This window comes from Cavia porcellus, unplaced genomic scaffold, assembly GCF_034190915.1.
Source record: "Cavia porcellus strain 051 isolate PalLab524CR breed Dunkin Hartley unplaced genomic scaffold, mCavPor4.1 scaffold_22, whole genome shotgun sequence".
Taxonomy (NCBI): Eukaryota; Metazoa; Chordata; class Mammalia; order Rodentia; family Caviidae; genus Cavia; species Cavia porcellus.
Window position 1 is genome coordinate 39716686 of NW_026947505.1, and position 19879 is coordinate 39736564.

General features: G+C 36.3%; 1 protein-coding gene and 1 non-coding gene across 3 annotated transcripts in view; one reads left to right on the forward strand and one right to left on the reverse strand.

Annotated features, from left to right (window-relative positions):
• Pacrg (parkin coregulated) overlaps window positions 1–19879 on the reverse strand; it is a 503840-nt gene that overhangs the window by 189282 nt on the left and 294679 nt on the right. For both annotated transcript variants that reach the window (XM_063233338.1, XM_003466379.5), the window contains one exon: window positions 19145–19294. In XM_063233338.1, coding sequence (XP_063089408.1) covers window positions 19145–19294 — 150 coding nt within the window. The remainder of the gene's footprint in view (window positions 1–19144; window positions 19295–19879) is intronic.
• LOC111755798 (small nucleolar RNA SNORA2/SNORA34 family) lies at window positions 3508–3643 on the forward strand. Its single transcript, XR_002790352.1, has one exon. It is a non-coding gene; the product is annotated as a small nucleolar RNA SNORA2/SNORA34 family (small nucleolar RNA).

Genomic DNA, 19879 nt, shown 5'->3' on the forward strand with positions numbered 1-19879 from the left:
GCAGGTGCTGTCCCACTGAGCTATATTCCCAGAATTTACTTAATTTGTGGACAGTTTTGGTCTCAAACAGTATCAGTTATGCCAATTTAAAACAGATAACAGAAAACTATTAAAATTATTCTTTGAGCCTTTTGAAGAAAGCAAGATTCTCCTGTTTGGGATATAGCACAATTAAAAATAAAATTTGTTTAAGAAGCAACCAAATTCCAAATAATGTATTAGGATTTTAAAATTTATAGAAAGCAGGAGAAACAAAGAGAAGGAAAACATAAGAAACAAATGCTGCCTTAAAAATGCCAATACAATGACATATTAAGACTGAGTCTTAGCATATTTTGGATCTAACTAAAGGCAAACTTCACTCAAAATCAATGAGTCTAGAAATAGGATGCATGAAATAAATACACCCCACGAATCCAGAACCCAGGAAGCAAATAAAAGCCTTACATGAACAACTGCCTGAGAACTGCAAGAGGCTCAGACAACAAAAATAAAGGCCCCAGAGTCAGCACTATCAACAGACCAGATGCCAACCCCTTCCTGTGAGTAGGCACTATTTTCAGGCTGTGGGAAGGAGAACAAAAAGCCAGTCAATTCCTGTGAGTGGATGCCATTCGTAGGCCACAGGGAGGGGAACCAGATGTCAGCCCCTTTTGATGCACAGGCTGAGAAACAAGAAGAGTTAAATCCCTGCAACCAATCCCCCTGTACGTGACGGGCTGATCTGGTGAAACACAGGCTTACATGATAGTTATTGAAGTAAAATTTAGGACTTACAGTGTTTAGTGTTTCATTGACTTTGCAAGCCTAAAGCTGGTAGTCTGATCATCTATTTAGAGGGTAACAATATGCAACGTAGTATCTATGACTGATCTCCTTCTGAAGGTGGTAGTCATTGTTAATTCCTTATTATCTTGTTTTGAAACTCTGTATCACTTACTCTGTTTTGTTTTGATTGACTCTATTCTGTTTCATTTTGCTTTGTTTTATTCTCTTTTAAAAAGATAAATAAAGGCCCCAAGAGAAAAGTGAAAGAAGAGAACACACGGTTGGCTCAATAAAGAAAAAGAATTCTGTTAAGCTCCAGTGTGACACTGTGAGCACCCTTATGACTCAGGAGTCAAGTAGGTTGGAGACCACTTGAACTAAGAATTCTGCCACCAATGAAATAAATACTTTCCATGTCTGATATACATGGGGTCGTTCAGTCATTTACACTTTGTGGCCTTTAGTTCCAGTGTATTCCTATTTTATAATTATAGTTCAGATGGATAGCTATACTGTACTTGGTATTTTTCATATATTTTTAGTATTTTTCTATTCCTTTCATTTCACATAGAAATTAAAAGCAATTCATTCAAAAAATGAGAGTCCTTATGGTGTTAGGTTTTAAACTTGCTACCTATTAAAATTCCTTTTGTGCCTCTAATCATATTGTTGCCTTATATGTATCTCTTATTCCCTTATATATGTATATTTTTCTTATATGTATATATGTATATTTTTCTTATTCCCTTATATGTATCTCTCTTGTATCTCAGAATGACTTTCTTTCTTTCTTATACTCTTATTTATTTGTTTTTTGAGACAGAGTCTCCCCATTTAGTTCAGGCAGATCTTGAACTCACTATGTAGCCCAGGATGCCCTCAAACTCATGGCAACCCCTTTGCCTCAACCTCCAGATGCTGGGATTGCAGGTTTACACCACCACGCCTGGCTTGTTCTTAATCATTATTAGCAACTCATCTTCCTCAAACTTAAAAAAAGCGAAAATAGTATTTATACTCTCTTCTACTTACAATTAATTTAACTCTTTCAATGGACATAGCTTGTAAACTCTTCTTTCTAAAGTGAATTTCTTGCAATTGTCTTGAGTTGTCTCAAGTTAAATTCTACCAATGATGACTTATATGTAGAAACCAATGCTGTCAGCAAAATTGTCTTTTTATACAAAGGACAAATTATTGCACATGAAGAACTACATGCTTTAAGATAACTACAAAAAGGCTGCCCATATGGTGATGTGCAAGTGGTTTTGTGGATTGGATTTATTAACTTAGCATTTTATTAACTATATTAACTATATTACACATATCATATTTAATAAAGCTTTTACAATAAACTATAGCATGCAAAAATGCTGACTCGATACAGTTTTTGATCAAGATCAAAGCGACTCATGCTTTTAAAAAATAAATAGATCATTGTAAATAATTAGTACTGAATGCTACCTCTACATTTAGCAAAAAGGAAAACAACTTTGGAACAAGCTCCAAGTTTAGGAGTGTTATTAGTTGAATATTGCTGGTTTAAACACTGACAGATGAAATCAATATATCTGAATGATTGTCTAATACACTGTCATGAGATACCTAATTAGGTACAGTTGAAACACTGAGTCTTCACAAAATGGAGACACCTAGAGAAACTGTTTTGTATTTCGCTATTTGAATAATACTATCAGTGCCTTCTACTAACTGATTGTCAATGTGCAAATTGCTTAATCTCTTTGCATTCATTTTCTCATCTGTTAAATCAGATGCAGAAGATAGTCTTCCTTTTGAATCTGTGAGACTTAAAAGAGATGATTTATAAAATGTTTACCCCAGAGTGTAGCACACAGAAAGCACTAAATAAATGTTAGCCAGTGTTAAGACAGTTAAATAACACAAAAACTGTGGGACAAATGAGCAAGTCAATAATCCCATTAAAATTTAAAAAGAAATATCTACCTTAGCAATATAACTTGTAGAACAATCCTCTGAGATTTGTATTATTGGAAAACACACTTTAGGCAAGAGGTAATCAATTCAAAGGACCCACTGATGTTTAAGGGAGATTTCTAACTTTTTATAATGGATTTGACTAAAGATCATGAGATCATGTCACACACTGCATATTAATCTATTGTCTTAATAACAGAATTCTAAAGACTGTTCTTCTTCCTGGGCCAAATATGTCAAACAATTACTTTCTATAGAACAAAAAATTTCTTCAATGACTCAGGGTAAATGAGTTCACTTGAACATAGTTGATTTTAGATCCGTTAATGCCACTTTCAAACTTTTCAAATTAAGGCACTTATTTTCTGGTTGACTTTTTTTCCCCCTCAGCCCATCAAATTAGCTATTGCAGCTTCTAAAAGAATGGCTAAGTGCTAATAATATTAATTGCATAAATTGAGTCAATTTTATATTATACATGCCAAGAATTTTCAACCAAGAAATTAAACAATAATTAAAATTTGTGTTTCTACTGCAATCTAAGGGTGTTAATTCCTTAAATGTGTTACATTACATCTCTTAGGTTTTTTTAAATGAAAATTCTTGCATTGCAAAACTATCACTTAATAGGCATGCTTAATACATTATGCACTGGGTATGGAATTATTTATTTAGAGAAATGTAGCTACAACAGTACTAAAATTATTTAAATACTAAGCGATTGTTAATCTGGAAAGGATTTTTGGAATGAACAATATTTTCTTCTTAAAATATAGGAAACTTCTGGTTCTGAATCAAGGTCAGCAGCTTCCTGATGCTGTTGGTTTCAAGCAAGAGTCTAAAGAGATGTCTTTCTATGATCTGTTGGCCATTTCAGAACTTGAGCGCCAAATGGTTTATTCATTAGAAAGAAACAGCTTGAAGCATCCCCTCCCCCACTGAGTGGCTGTGAACATGGCAGGCTGTGGTGGCCCAGGAAGGGAGTCACTGGTGTTTACTGGGACCCATGCCATGCTGGGACCTGGAGCACCGGGAAACCAAGGAACTCCTCCACCCAGCCTGTTTTGTTTTGTTGAACTTCAATATACATGAAAGTATAGGTAGCTATTTTGAAGAGAATGAGAGACTCTAAGGCAGCCATTAGTGACTTCCCTATTGTCTGGTTTTGAAGACCTAAAAGGCCTTCCTCATTCTGTTCCGCTCAGTTTTATACTATGTTGTTGTGTATGAATTTTCTGTATGCGAGGACCTGGACAACTATGGCAGAAAGCAAGAGACAACACAATGGACAGTAAAGATCTCAGGTCATCTAGCTTTGAAATTTATATCTTTTACATTTCTTTCTTATGTTCTATTTTTTTGTTTTGTTGTGTTTAATTTTACCCCCTTTAAAATAAAAATAAAAAATGTATAGGAAACTTGGAGAATTTAATGGTATAATAAATTTCTGGTAAAAGCAGACTGTAAAATTAAAGAAAAGTAGATTTGTTTTCAGAACTAGGTTCACAAAAGAGTTCCTCCATAATACACTTATAAATGTAGACGGATGCACATTTTAAATTATTTTATAGATAGTATAAGAACACTTTTCTGTAAGTTACTAAGAGTAGAATACTGTTCTATGTATAATCTGTGACTATGCTTATCTCAAAATATCAATTTGGAAAAGTAAATTAAGGTCAAGTGGCAAAAGCAATTTTAAATCTATATACCTATTTTGTATTTGAGACAATTGTTGGGGGAACTAAGTGGTTAGTATGAAGAGATCATGAGCTATTCAGCCAAAACAAATGGTTTTAGCATCAAAAGCATTGGGCAAGTTAAATTCCCTACAAGAATAAGGTTTAATCTGGTTCTATATCTCTTAAAATTTGATTCAAATCAATTTTGAGAGTTATCAGTGTCCCTTTCCTCATTTAGCAATTCTGAAATAAAAGTAGAACAGCACTAACCAATAGAAATAATCCAAATTCAAGCAATGTCATTTTATTGAATCATGGGTTAAAAAAGCATTAGTATCAGTTGTGAATACAGCTAAAGCATACCTAATCTATCATGTGAACACTGAATTGTTTTACTTTGTAATACAATATAATTAAAATGTTTTTCCAGTCTCCATTTTGTATTCTCTCAGTTTCATTATAATGCTTTAACTAATTTGTTATCCTTTTGTAAAGAATAACTAAAGTTCTTCTTTTTACTTAAGATCATAATTTCAAGTTCTTTATTCTGGAGAGCAGCTCTTTTCAAATATGATATCATTCAGTTTAGTTAAACCTGAAGTCTATAGCTAGTTTCCCAAAGAATAACTGAATAGTGTTTTATAGCAAACACTACACAGAATATATAGCATACCTGCTTTTGCATGTATGTATCCCAAATAATTTGTTTTAAAAATACCTGATGTTGTGCAGTTATCTAATTTAGCTATGCATTACTGGTGGAAAACTGATTTATAATGCAGTAAGTATTCAGAATTTTAGCTTTTGGCCTTCTGTCCTTTTTTGTTTTTTAAATTATACAGCCCATGGTCCCAAAATGAGTATGTTGGTCAAGAAACCGTAAACCGAAAAAGGTACTATTTTAAATCTTTTAGAAAACAAAATGAATATATTTTGGATTATGCTAATTTAGATTTGACATTTGACTGCCTTAGGCGAAGCACTAATATGTTTTGAGTTGAAATTTCCTTGCCTGTAAATTGGTCTTAATACTCACTTTATACCATCGCTGTGAGTCTTAGATTAGGCAATTCCCAGGAAAATCCTGAAGACAGTGCATGGCGTGTGCACAGTATTTCACTTCATTTGTTTTAGTTTATTTTCCATTTTTTGAGATAATTGATGCCTTACTTTGAAAACTGGATTAGACAATATATCTCACTGTCACATATTTTATATTTCTGAATCAGGATATCATTGTCTTATTAGTAACACATTTTATTTCTCCATGCTACATAAAACATAAAATATTATAACACTGGGCTACATCTTAAGAGTTGATGAAATAAGGTAAATGCTCTCAAACAGGGCTTTTGAGAAGCATAGTAGGAAATAAGTTTCCTCTAGGAAACTGTGGCCCACAAACTGATCATGCTATGTATACCACTTTTATCCTTAATTAAGAGAAAGAATTTGGTTGAGATTTAGAAAAGAATTTAGGTGTACTCCATGTGTTGCATAACTTCTAGCAAACAGTGGAGGTATTGGTTTGATGTTTTTAATTAGGTGAACTTACTGCTAGTTTTTCTCAAGTTATTATTGATCATTGCTTGACAACAGAAACTGATGATACGAAAACATTTTTGCTTCATAATACATCAGAATTTATGGAGAGAATCTGTAAGAGTTGTTTGATCTGCCAGCATATAATAGTTATTGAAGAGGATCAATGAAATTTCCATTTTCTTCAGTACATTACATAAAACAAATCTATTGATCATATTTGCCTCGGCAATGGTTTTTTTTTTACATTTCTAGAATATCTGTCACTCACATTTGAATGTAATATCTATTCATGTATCAAATGTTGGCTTTGGCTCATTACTGCCAGATGACCTTGGGCAAGTCATTTGATCCAATTCTCACCTGTTAAGGGTACCAACTCTAAAAAATAGTATTTCCCTGTCTTTTCTTTTGAAGATCTATGGGATTTTAGGTGATCTTGATGAAATTCCACAGGAATCAATATATAGTGACCATGAAGGGAGCCATATAATAGCAGAGAGCACATTTGGGTTACAGACTTTAATTAAATTCTTCCACAAACACCTCTTTGTTATCACCATACTTACTTTGCGGAAGACATTGAACCTACTTATTTTACCTTTTCACTTATATATAAGTCATTCAATCACTAGATAATTTAGTTTAACTCTGAAATAGCAATGAAAATCTTTAAGCTCCGTACCTTGTCATGGTCATTTAAGGTTTTATATCTCCTAAGATTTCACTGAGTTTATCCCAGGACCACAGAGTTGTATTACTTTTGCTTACTGTTGGAGGTAAATTTTATATCCTCTTCACAGTGGACTTTAAGCATTCAGTCATGGTCATGCATGTACTTTTGGATAGTTTTATCCAGAAAACACTAAAGGTTTTTTCAATATTCTTATCCCTTTGTTATTCAATCAAACATTACTCAAGTTATTGCTAAGAAAGGACTTTGTAGATGGAACTAAGGTTATTGATCCACTGACCTTAAATTAGGATTTGTCTAGATCTCCTTAGTAGGTCCAGTGAAATTATATGAATCCACTAAAAACAGAAGGGAAAGGCAGACACATTGTATCAGGGGGAGAGCCTGGAAAGTTTGGAAAAGCAGAGGAAGCATTTGACCATCATTATGGCCTTTGACAACAAATGAGCTATGAGCCAGGGGCTGTGGGCAGCATACAGGTTGGAAGCTGCCATTTGCAGACAACCAGCCAGGAGGTAAGACCTCTGTGCCACAACTACTGGAACTGGTTTCTGCCAACAACTGGGATAAGTCTGGAAGTGACTTCTCTCTAAAAGGAACACAGGGTGCCTGACACCTTGATTCTATCCTTGCTGGATTCTAATCATGTCACCCAGCAGACCTGCTAGATTTCTGATCTTTAGAAGTGAGATGACTAATGGGGACGTCTTAAGTGTCTAAATTTGTGGCAATTTGTTATGGTAGCACCTGAAAACTAGAACACTATCCATTCAGCCAGCCATTCAGCGAGTACTTATTGATCTCTGCCCAGAACATCCAGGAGCTGTTCTTGAGCTGGTGACAAATCAGTTAAAAAAAAAAAAAAAAAAAAAAGCCAATGTCCTTTCCCTCAAAGAATTTGCTTTCTAGTAACAACACCTGATAGTCCCAAACCACTAGCAGTTCATTGCTGTTTGAACTCACAGACCTGTGAGATTACAGCAAGAATGAAGCTGTAGGGCACCCTGAGGACAAGGCATGCACCAGCGATATCCTATCTCCCTGACCAGGCAGCGCATGCATTTGGACAGATGCACAAATCTACTTGGTTGGTAGTCTCAGGACTAATAACTTCAATGCTTTGTTTGAGTTTATAAGTAATAGATGGGGTTAGTTCTTAACAAAGAGTTAGCAAAAATTATATAATGGTGCTTTAGTAAAAGTTTGATAAAAATCATACATTGAAATCTGAAATATACTTTGATAAAACCACTTACAGGCAGTAGACAAAGGAAGATTCTTTTCAGGATCTTCCCAGAGTATACAAGACAAAGTTCAGGGCTGATGAAACTAATGTTCCCTTTTTTCTACAAGAAGATAATAGTGCTTATGTACATTTTTGCATTTTTTTTCCCTGTGTCATTTGCTAAGAAAATGCATGAAGCGTAAGCAACAATCTCCTTCCCGGGTAATATCTCAAAAAGTCTCCCATCAAATCAGGAATCTACTGCTCCAAATCTGTGTCCTGATCCAGGTCAAGTTAGTGAAAAAGAGCAGCAGAAGGGGAGAGCTAATGGTTACCAGGATCATGGAGTGTGTGTGTGTGGGGGTGTTCGTGTTCATGAAAGAGCCACCCTCTTCTAGATTTTCCTTTTTGCTAGTCTGATGGTGCCAAACAGCTTCAGTTCTTAGGCTTCCTGGCCATGTATGCATCGATGCAGCTGCTGGGTAAAGGTGGGAGGAGGCCTTTGTAGATCTGGCACAAGGGATTTCATTTGACTGTATGGCAGCATAGTTTTACCCCTCAAGGATTTTTAGAAAACATTGCTTTCTTTGGCCTTAACAAGCACTCAACAAATGTGTTGCATACCTTCTTTTCTTCTCTTTCCGTCCCTCCTTCCCTCCTTGCAACTCTCTCTCTCTCTCTCTCCCTCTCTCTCTCTCTTCTCTACTCACTCTCTCTCTCCCCCATCAATGAAAAGTACATTATGTGGTCTTCTCTTTGGCATATCCTGAAAACCCTGAATTACTCCCTAATACTTGGTGTTTGCCTGTGCCTGATTCTCCATGTGGACACCATGAGACCAGCCTTAAAATGAGAGCAAGCTTCATGGCAAGCAGTAGCCAGCTCAGCCTGCATGTTACACACGTGAGGAGGTGTTTTCAGGTGTGACTTCACACTTTTTCTCCTCAGACCATTGTCACTTGAACCCTAATGAATTCTTAGAAATTTTAGTTGCCTGTCATAAAACATCCCACTTCCTCTCTTTGAATGTCATTATTTAATATTCACAGATTACAAGAAACTTTGAAAGTGCGATAGGATAGAAGAAATAAAGATAGACAAGCAATAAAGAAACTCAACTCTTTGTCTACCTCAGTGTCTTAAAACTCTGGGTCATGTTCTTGCTCAGCTCTGCATGCAGGCATGCTAAGGAGTATCTGGATTGCAAAGGTTATGAACCCTACATTTAGCTAGTCTATTCTCATCTTTCTTTAAAACTAAGGACACCAAGATACGAGTAACTAAAGTAATTTTCAGGGGTTACAGGACACCCAATTGCCAGTTTTCACAACTTTCAGTTTTATATCACATGCAGCACCAACATCTACAAGTCAGAAAGTGTACAATCCTTGAGTTCCAGGGAAAGCAAAGTCTTTCAGACTATCTATCTACCCCGTGTTGAGATTCCTAAGCGGGAGCGATTACCTAAAGTCAGAATCCAGTCACTTCTTCCCAAGCAGTAATAATTACCTCATGGAAATTGAACTGCCCCTCAAGCTATTAGAATATCTCTAGAGCTACAGAATCATGACTACAGTAACGATCCCTGGATAGTGGTCCACCTCAGCTAATTCCTAAAAGTTGGCCCTGTACCTCTCTGGAGAAGTCACTCTGATCCCCTGCATCCAGGGGAGCTCCCTAGTTGTTCCAGCTGAAATCCTGTTCTGTTCTCTGTTAGCTCTGCCTAACAAATCTACTTATACATTCTGAAAATTCTTTCTCACTCATATGAGTCAAGAACCTGCTTGGCAGGGTGAACTGAGGTCCCAGTGTCCTATTTAGGGGATTTCCTTGGACTTGATCAGATGATAAGAAGACATTTTTTCACTATTCCTAAGCAGAACTATATCTAAGTCATTTATGATGCACGAACACACACAAACATATAATAATTAGTGATTTCTGATAGAAAAACCATGGACTTCTTATAATCTTTTATGCACATAAATAAATACCCAACTTGCCTACAGGTCAAACCAAACCTTAAAATAATGGGAAAATTATCAAGCAATAATGGCCCAATTATACCGTGGTTTACAAAATTGTAATATTGTATCACTAACTAATGATTTAGTATGTGATAAAAATAACTTTGAGATTCAAGAAATAAATTCTAAGATAAAATGTAGAGAAAACAGAGGCAAAGATGTAATAAGTAATGCAAAATCTAAGTTAAAAGCCACTGAGTTAAGAGCAATTTTTCTTTCTCGTTATATGGTCAACTCAAAATGAATATAAATAGGCTCACAAAAAGCTGAGAGTAAAGTACTGTATTTAAGAGCAAAAAAAGGTAAATTGATCTTAGAGGGCATAGAATGGAGCTTAGTCATAATAACATTCCACCATTACTTTTTCTTTATTACTTGGTACATTAATTCAAGATGTACATGAGGATATAATATAAAAAGCAGGCAAGCAAGGAAATATCAATAGTATTTGCAATTTTTCTAGGGAATATGTCCATTGTATTTTTCAATTCCACCTTCATTGATGGCTAAGCTTATGTTGAACTATTTATATTCCATTCTGTCAACGTGAAAAATACAGATTTTTTTTAAAACAATAAAAATGGAAAGCTGATTTCTGCTAAGTAGAAAATTTCTCCTACAGTGTCCTGTTTGGTTAAAATAAACCAAAATAAGTGTGTCAGGGAGTTGAAATGGGACTCTTTTGAATGTTGAGATCAAGGTAAGTATGGGAACAGCTTTTTAAGGCTGCTTCAGTGAGGAAATTTTAGGGACCCAGCTGTCTGTGGGGCCATATGTGAGGACATGTTGCGGGGAATGGTTGCTGGACTCTGCTCTGGATCCTAATGCATCCTTTGTAACCCTTTCAGGGTGCCCCCAGGTGTTACAAAGGACTTTTACTTGGAGAGAGGGGCAATGGGGCGTAGGTCCTCTCCCTCAGCTGTCAGTTCACAGCAAGGGAAGGACATTTGTCACGTGGGAGTGACTCATGTCACAATTATTTGTGACTTTGTAATATGAATTCCTAGTAGGATAGAGGGATTCCTAGGATTCTGAGGCCGACAGGATATGGGGGGTGGTAATCCAGGCAAAAGATGCACCATGCATCTGGGTGCAGCAGGCATGCAGCAGCAGATACTAGGATGGGGGCATACAGAACCTGTAGCCAACTGCGCCCCAGGGGCATCAAGAATCTGCCAGGCCAGCCCAAGAGGGCAGCAGTACTAAAAACACCCACCTCCACCTCACAACAGAGTATTAGTCAAGCTTGTGTGGGATATTAATATAACACCGTAGTGGTTTACACCTGTGATCCAGCATCTTGGAAATCTGACACAGTAGAATCTTAAGTTTGAGCATAGCAAGAGCCTGCCACAAAATAAAAAAGAATTGCAGACATATTCAGTGTGAAGACCCTGGACTCCATCCTCAGTACCACACACACACACACACACACACACACACACACACACACACCCGAGAGGAGTGGAAATTGAGGTGAAACCGTCACATCCCCTCTCCCAGGCAGAGCAAGGTCCAAGCTGAGCAAGAAGAGCATACTGATGTTGGAACAATCTCTAGAATCATGAGTGTGATTCAAAGTGCGTGGGAAACTCCGAGTGAGTAGAACAATCCGGTTCCCTGTTAAAATTTATATAGGGTCTGGGAAAGGCTCCCTCAAAAATAGAGCTTACTTTTTCTCTTCTACTCCTTTTTAAATCTGCCTTAGTTATGTCATGAATCATGACTATTCAACATAACAATTACACTTAGTGACATTCTTATTTTCTCTGCAGTGTCCACAAAGAAACTTTAAAATGTCATTTGCTGGTACTCATAAAAGATTTGCATATCAAAGAAAATTTGGGAATGAGACCTTAATTATCAGCGCTATCTAGTAAAAGTAATATTTTAGGTGGCTTCAAAAATACAAGATACAAATGGATTAAATACAGAAACTTCCTTAAATTAAAGCTACAGTAAAATCTCTGCTACAGACAGTTACTAGAAGAGAGTACTGCTTTCTCCAGGGCAAATATATGCATGCTTGCTCATTTGGGGCCCATTGGACTTTTTAAATACATTAAAATGTACTCCAAGCATATCTAAAAGTCCCCAAATGAAATGGTGGAAATCTCTGATTCAAATGATTGGGCTTCCAGCTAGTAGCAGGGATGTTCCCGACCAGGGACTGGAGGCCACATAGAATCAAATAACTTTTGTCATTAAATCCATGTGGGGTGACTTCAGAAGAAGAAGGATGGTGAAGCAGTCATTTCAAACATGGCTTTGCAAGGAGGTTGAGTAAATATCCAGTCTTCTCAGTCCTCTCCTACATCTGCATCTTGGTGAGGAGATAGCCACAGAATCAAGATTCTGTACTGTAGATGGATGGCCAGTGCCTAATGAGCCAGCCGCTCATTCTGCCAGCATGAATCATACCAGACAAAAGCTCTAACAGTATAAAGATTGAATCTGGCTTTACTGGAAAAGCAAGACACTGTCCCCAAGAATCTTGGGTAGTGCAGTGTGCTAGGCACTCACGGCCAGGAAATAGACGGTGGACCATGTAACCCACCCCGATGGTAAGCAGTGGGCACAAAGGCTAGCCCCAGGCCTGGTCCTAGTCCTCATCTGTATCCTGTTGTCAATTTCCCTGCGTAACCAGTTTGAAGCGCACCATAAACTGCCTGGGTCTCCAGGCTGTGGAGGTGTGCTGAGCCGTGAACTGCTCTGCAGTTCTGTGTCTGATCCCCAAAAGGGCAGCAGAGAGACAGGACATCAGCACTGCAGGTACAACTGAAATGTGTACAGCGATGTGAAAGACTTAAACTGTAAATATCACAGCCATTTACAAGCCGAAAGCTGAGTTTCTCTTGGAAAGAGGCTGCGATTTTGATAGGCAATTCTCTGCGAACCACCAGATCTGGCCTAGTGATTAAATACTTATTCCTCCTCGGCAGTGCAATGGGGGCCAAAGGGAGTGACGACTGGCAGGGAAGAAGATCTGTGTATGAATTTGCCCATGTTGGCAATGTCGCTCAGATTTGGTGGTTCATTCCCCTCATTTCCACTAAATTAACACTCCTGCCAGTAAGATCTCCTTATATTTCTCTGAAGGTCAATAAACTGCTATTTAAATTAAGGAGATGGAGTAACAGAGGAGTTGTGGATTCCATCCAAGGTCACACAGCTGGGAAACAGGGTTGAGCCTACAAATTCTGATGCCAGAGCCTTTATTCTGGTTGGCTGCTGCATCCTGTGTCTCTTTTGCTCTTCTTTTTTTTTTTTTTTTTTTTTTTTTTTTTCTTTGCTTTTCTTTTTTTCATTTCATTTGTTTTCTTTTTTTAAATTTTCTATTCCCTTCCTTTCCCTACCCCCTTTTTTCTTCCATTTCCTTCCTTCTTTCTTTGTTTCTTACTGGCTCCCTCCTTTTCTCCCTCTTTTTCTCCTTTTCTACAATGCTGGGGGCTGAACTCAGCCTCTACACTGAGCTACAACCCTAGCAACTCCTCACATCCTTCTTTTTAAGACAAAGTCTTGCTAATTTGCAAAGATTGGATTCAATCATCATGTACCACTACACCAGCTACCACTTGTTTTTCTGCACACAAGTCTCCTTGTCCAAAGCACTTTCCCTGCCTTGTCCACCAGGCTAACATTAGTTCATTGATTTAAACCCTAGATGTGTTTAGAGGGGCCGAGGTCTCTTGTCCAGCTGGCTTGTACAAGGAATGCCATCCTTGGAGTCTTCAGAGGCTCAGAGAGTATTTTGTTTAAAAACTGAGTCTTCCCTAGAATAGCAAAAGTAATCCTGAGCAACAAAGGAAAGGCAAGGAGTATCACAGTCCCTGACTTAAAATTATATGTAAAGCTATTGTGATAAAAACAGCATGCTACTGGGAAAAAAACAAACAACAATGAAGACTAAGGATCAATGAAATATTAGAAGCTATAGAAACAACCCTCAACATACTGAACTAATTTATCTTTGAAAATGGAACCAAACACCTTCTCTGGAATAAAGGTAGCCTCTTTAATAAGTGGTGCTGAAGTAAAGTGGCTTTCCACATGATAAAGGTTAAAATTAGACCCATATCTTTCAACATGCACTAAACAAAAATCAACATGAATCAAAGATCTAACGATCAAAGAACTCTTGAAGACATCGGCGTAGGCAAAGAGTTTATGAAAAAATCCAGTTGCACAGGAAATATGACAAAGAATCAAGAACTGGAACTTCATCTTATTAAAAAGCTTTTGAACAGCAAAAGAAACCACCAACAGTGATGAGACAATCAACAGAGTGAGAAAAACATTTTGCCAGTTGTTCCTCAAAGGATTGATATCAATAATATATATATATATATATATATATATATATATCTCAAAAAATTAAATCCCCCAAATTTAAGTTAAAAAATTAAGGCCCCCCCAAATCCAAACATGGCATCTGAGATAAATAGACACTTCTCAAATGAAGTAGAAATAGAAAATACATTTATAAGAAACATATCTCACATCACTGGTCATTGCACAGATGCAAATTAAAACAATGCTGAGATTCCATCTCACTTCAGAAAGAAAGCCTCTTATTAAGAAATCAATAACAAAGGCTGATGGGGCTGAGAAGAAAAAGGAACCTTTCCACTACTGATGTGAGTGTAGACTGGTGCCACCATTGTGGAAATAAGTATAGAGATTCCTCCAAAAAGTGAAACTAGAGGTTGCATTTGAGCCAGGTATTACCCTTCTTAACATCTTCCCAAAATAATTAAAAGCATCATATCACAGTTATCACAGTGATATAAGCACAGCCATGTTCACAGTGGCCAGGTTTCTTTTGTTGTTGTTTTTGTTTTTTGAAACAAGGTTTCATGGTGAGGCTCAGGCTGGCCTTGAACTCACATGGTAGCCCAGGTTGGCCTTGAATTCGCAGCAATCTCCTGCCTCAGCCTTCTCAGTCTGAAGTGTTTCAGGCACTACTGTGCATTTAGAAATAAAGAATCCAAAACATGGAACCAGAATTACCATAAAGCCTGAATCTGCTGGCAAAGCCCATATTTTAGCTGTAAATGTTTTAATATCAGTTAGTGGCTTATGTGCTTCAAATGTAATACAACGCATCATTAATTTTGTAGTTTTCATTTCTGAAAGCTATAAATTAAACATTCTTATTGTCTTAATTTTCTGTAACCTTTAATAACATTTGTGAAAGAACATAACAGAGATGAAATTGCTATTGGCTATAGAACAAAGGCATTCTAGGAATATTTTATAAAGACATTTCTTTCTCTTTCACTCAAAGTAGTCACTGGAAAGACCACATGTTTTAGGCATCTAAAATTCATCGTTTAAATGTAGGGAAGTATGCTCAAAACCTTAACACCAGCTTGAATCTCCCAAAGAGGACATTGCGTATCTCAGGCAGGCTTCTCCATTTAAGACATGAATTCCACAAAACATCCATCATGCATATGAGTTTATGGATTATACCAGGAAACAGTGCGGTTGAACATCACTTATCTATGAATGAATTCTTTAGTTTATTTGGCTACTCATAGGGCATGTGTTCATCAGAAGTAAGGTGGACCATTTGACACAAAGTAATCTGGCAATTATAACCAGAAGATTGCTTTTCACTCACAGATTATACAGGGCCCCAGGACAGTTACTCAGGGGGATAGGAGGGCGCACATTGTTATCAACCACTTTGCTGTTTTGCTCTCTAACAACTTAGACAACATTATTTTATTATGTATGTATATATGTATATATATCTTATACATAAATATAATATTTAATATAATAAACATAAATATAATATATAATATATTTGCATAAATATATATACACACATATATATAATGTTGCATAAGGACAATGGCTATCATATTTATTCTAGTCAAGATCAGGCTCCATAAAAAGGGGCTATGGACTCGCGCTCTTTATCATGTTATTTTTCATAAAAAGCTGTCATTATACACATTTTGTAAAGATATAGAAGCTACATTAGGGAAGTTAAGTAGTTTGCCTAAGGTCACATCATATGTATGGCTCCTGGTTCCAGAATGTTCCTCTTTCTGTCACATTACAGTTCATGCCTTAGACTGATTAGTTGTTGTTTTAGTCATTGCTTAATTAAGTTCTGTGAAAAGTATTATTCATAAATAAAACACAAAGCCATTCCCTCTCCTAGAACAAGAATAATCTTGTGGAGCTGGTTTTAAGTTTGTAACAGTGTACATGGGGCATAAACTGATGCTCTAAATGTTATGTTTCTCCTTGCCCTGCCGTATTCCTGATGGGCCCTCAAGAAGACTATAAGCCTGGTTCTTCTCATTGTGGGCAGCTGCTACAGGTTTTGTCCAATTCCTTAACTACTTTGGAAGTTCATTTAACATTAAAACAGGACAGACAATGTAAAAAAAAAATTAGACAGTAGAACTAAGCTAAAATTTGTGCTTCAAAGGGACAAAAAGAAGGGCAGGGTTATTATATTTGAAAGGACATCTCTCATACTTTCTTTTTCTGTCATTTATATCTGGTCTCATTCCAAAAAGGATTTTGTATTGGGACTTGAAAAGAACTTTATCTGAATTTGAGTTTAAAAAGACATTGATTTACATAAAAGACAAGTAGAAAAAAGAAAAAATGTAGTAATATGTGAATATATTGAAAATTAGTACTTTTCCTATTGGTACACATTATATATTTCCAGTATAATGTTAATTGTAAATTATTATATTTATTACTAAAGATACCAGCTTAAAGTGGATATGGACAAAATATAATCAGAAAGAAGGGTTTATTAAAATACTATTAAAGCTAGCTTATTTTTCTAGTGAAAATATTATTGTAATTGGGAATCCTGTGATGTTTCTTCTGGTGGAACTGGATCTAGGATAATATAGTCACTTTGGAGGAAGAGTTTTAAGTTTTTTATTGCTAGAATGCTCCAAAATTATAATAACTCCCTCAAAATGTAGCAAATGCATATGGTAGTTTAGTGCCAGTTTTCTGAGATAAGAAGACAATTAAGCTGAAGTTAATATTTCTTCTTAACTATCAGAAAAATATTTGGCAGCAAAACAGCTCATAGAATCCTGAAGCATAGACCGAGAAAAGTTCCAACAGACAAGAGACATCCTGGCCCAATTAAGGACCGCAACATAAACTACAAGTCTTGCACAAGTCTTGCATAGTGATAAACTCTTAACAGGAACATATTCCTAAATCCAGCGGCTTCCTCTGCTAATACATGAACATCTATAAATTCAGAGTGTTTTTTTAAAAAAAGAGCCACAATAAAGAAGCACTAGAAACTAAAAGCTTTGTTTGATACTGGAGAGCTATCAAAGAGATGTATCTGTCTTTGAGGCAGTTGTATCAATCCTTTCTTGTAGGGAAGATGCTAGTTGTCTTTTGAGCATCACTGATTTTCTTCTTGCATACAAGGTTATAGAATGATGCCTAGATGTAAATTTCAGATTTTGAACTGAACAAGAGCATGGATGTGCTGTTATAGTAGCTCCCCACTTCTGGATGCTTGAGCATGGGAGAGGAAATTCACTTTCTACCACATTCAAGTAAGGGGCAAATACTCACATGGAAGAAATGTTACAGAGAGGCAACTTTTACAAGAAAACAATAGGAATAGGAATAGCACATATGTTGCAGGTTTCTGTGGAGATTATTGAGGAAATACCTGTGAATCATACACTTCAAAACTGTTAACTAATATGTTGTAGGGCTAGCTGTTGCTCAACTCTTTTGTTTCTTTAATAATGTTATCCTTTCTCTGTCTTCTGTCTCACTGTCATCTCTAATTCTATTTCTGTCTCTGTCTATCTCCAACTCCTTCAAATTAACAAGAATCTAAATATAAGGGATGTACACAGAGTTTCCTTTATGAATCAGAACTGAACATGTACTCATGTAGAATGATTCTTATAACTCCATGGGTATTTGATGCTTCTGTAAACATTATGAATTACGAAGCAAGAATATGTAAATAGCTGTTTTCCATAGCTATTTCCACAGTGTTGTTATGAAAATATTGAGTTTGAGTAGTAAAAATCCAGTTTTTCTTTTCTCAAAGGGTACTACTCATTTTAGCTTAATGTTCATGTGTATTGCAGTTCTGCAGATGATTTGAGATGGATATCAACTCATTTCCTTACATAATCTTAAACTTTCCAAATCCCATTTGAAATACATTTTACTAAATACATATAATATTAAACATATAATTAGGTCTGTACTATTGAAAGGCCTTTAAAACAATTTCTGGGAATTCCGCAATTTCCTGAACAGTTTATGCCTGAAGCAGGCTTCACAGCTATTTAGTAATAATAAAAAATACTGATTTCAAACAAAGGGTCTGTTTGTGAGTGGAGTTACCATACACTAAGCTTTTTGTTTGACTTTTCTTATATATAAATGAACAGATCACGTTGCAAAATTTTCATGCAGCATTCCACTAAATTACCAACTGATGTACATGGCTGAGAAGAATAAACTTCAAATGCTTATTCCAAGCACACAAGAAGTTTGGAACATCAAAGTTAGCAGCAAGATAGAAAGCTAGATTCACATCATTTCAAGAAAATCACACTGTTAATGAGCAGACACACCTCCACTGTCTACAAAGTGATCACCAACAATCTGCTAATGTCTTTATACATGAAACAGATTTATCTAGGCTCATGTACACTTTTCAAAGTTTACAGAGCAATATTTAAAAAGAAGTTGATTTACATACGTTTTTAAAGCAGTATCCAACATGTACTAACTGTAATGTATTAACTTGACAAATAATTAGCAACCACAAAATTTAAAAAATTAAGAAATATCAAAATCTGTATTAAAATACTCCAAATTCCCCACCAGATTTTAGTCATTCTTTAAAAAAGTTATTTTAATATTTTAAAAGTACATATCTAGGTAGAATTACGTTAAGAAAAAGAACACACTCAAAACCTACTAATATACTCAAAAACTATCAAAACATCTTTACATTTAATTATTGGAAGCTCATAGAAGTGTTTCCTGTACTAAGGGAGCTGTATGTGTGAGTAATAAATGAAATTGTTAATATTACTGTTTCCCAAGGGAAGAGGAAGAGATGTAGGAGTACACTATTTAGCTCTCCAGCTGGACTGTGGCTTACATGCAACGATCAATCCTAAACGTGTTGCTCATTAACTCTACTTCAATCCACTCCCATTTTTAGAATTTAAAAAACACTGTGACTCGTGGGATAACTCACCATTCATATTCTTAAAGATGTTCAGGATGGGGAGGATTTGACGATAGTAGGGCACTAAAGCCTCGCCTACCATCTCAGCGGACACAACCAGATGCTGGAGGACTTTGAGGGTCACACAGATGACTTGTCGATTTCGGAGGTTCAAGGCATCTGAACAGTAGGAAAAGAGCAAGTAGAAAAGGTCAAGCATGAATTCCACAGTGTATCACCGATGCGTTTAAGTAAACCACGCTCTATGAGGGATGGCCAGTGAGTCTGTATTACAATAGCTTTGAATGATGTGCTGCAGCCCCAGTGTTGTAAACAGGATCTGTTTGACTATTATTTACATGCTTACTTATACTGGCTCCCACCGTCCCTAAGAATGCAGCTCATTTTCCCATAAGAGAAGAAGCTAACGGTCTGAGAGGGAATACAGGGAGAAGTGGATGAAAGATAAAAGATCACCGAATGTCACTGAACTTAATGGTCACTGCGCTGGTTGACAACAGATATTTTTTTTTAATGCAATGATATCTTTCAGCTGATAATACAAACCATTCTTAAAGCCATTGCCATAGGACAAATTATTATTTGGGAAGAAGGGCTGGATATGTCGTACATGTACAGAAACTATAAACTGGTTACCAACACAGATTATTCTCAGTAGATATGAATATAAAGTAACTAAATATAGACTGTCAAGAAAATAGGGAACAAAAGCCAAACTTCTAAGTGTTCAATGAGAAAGACTTG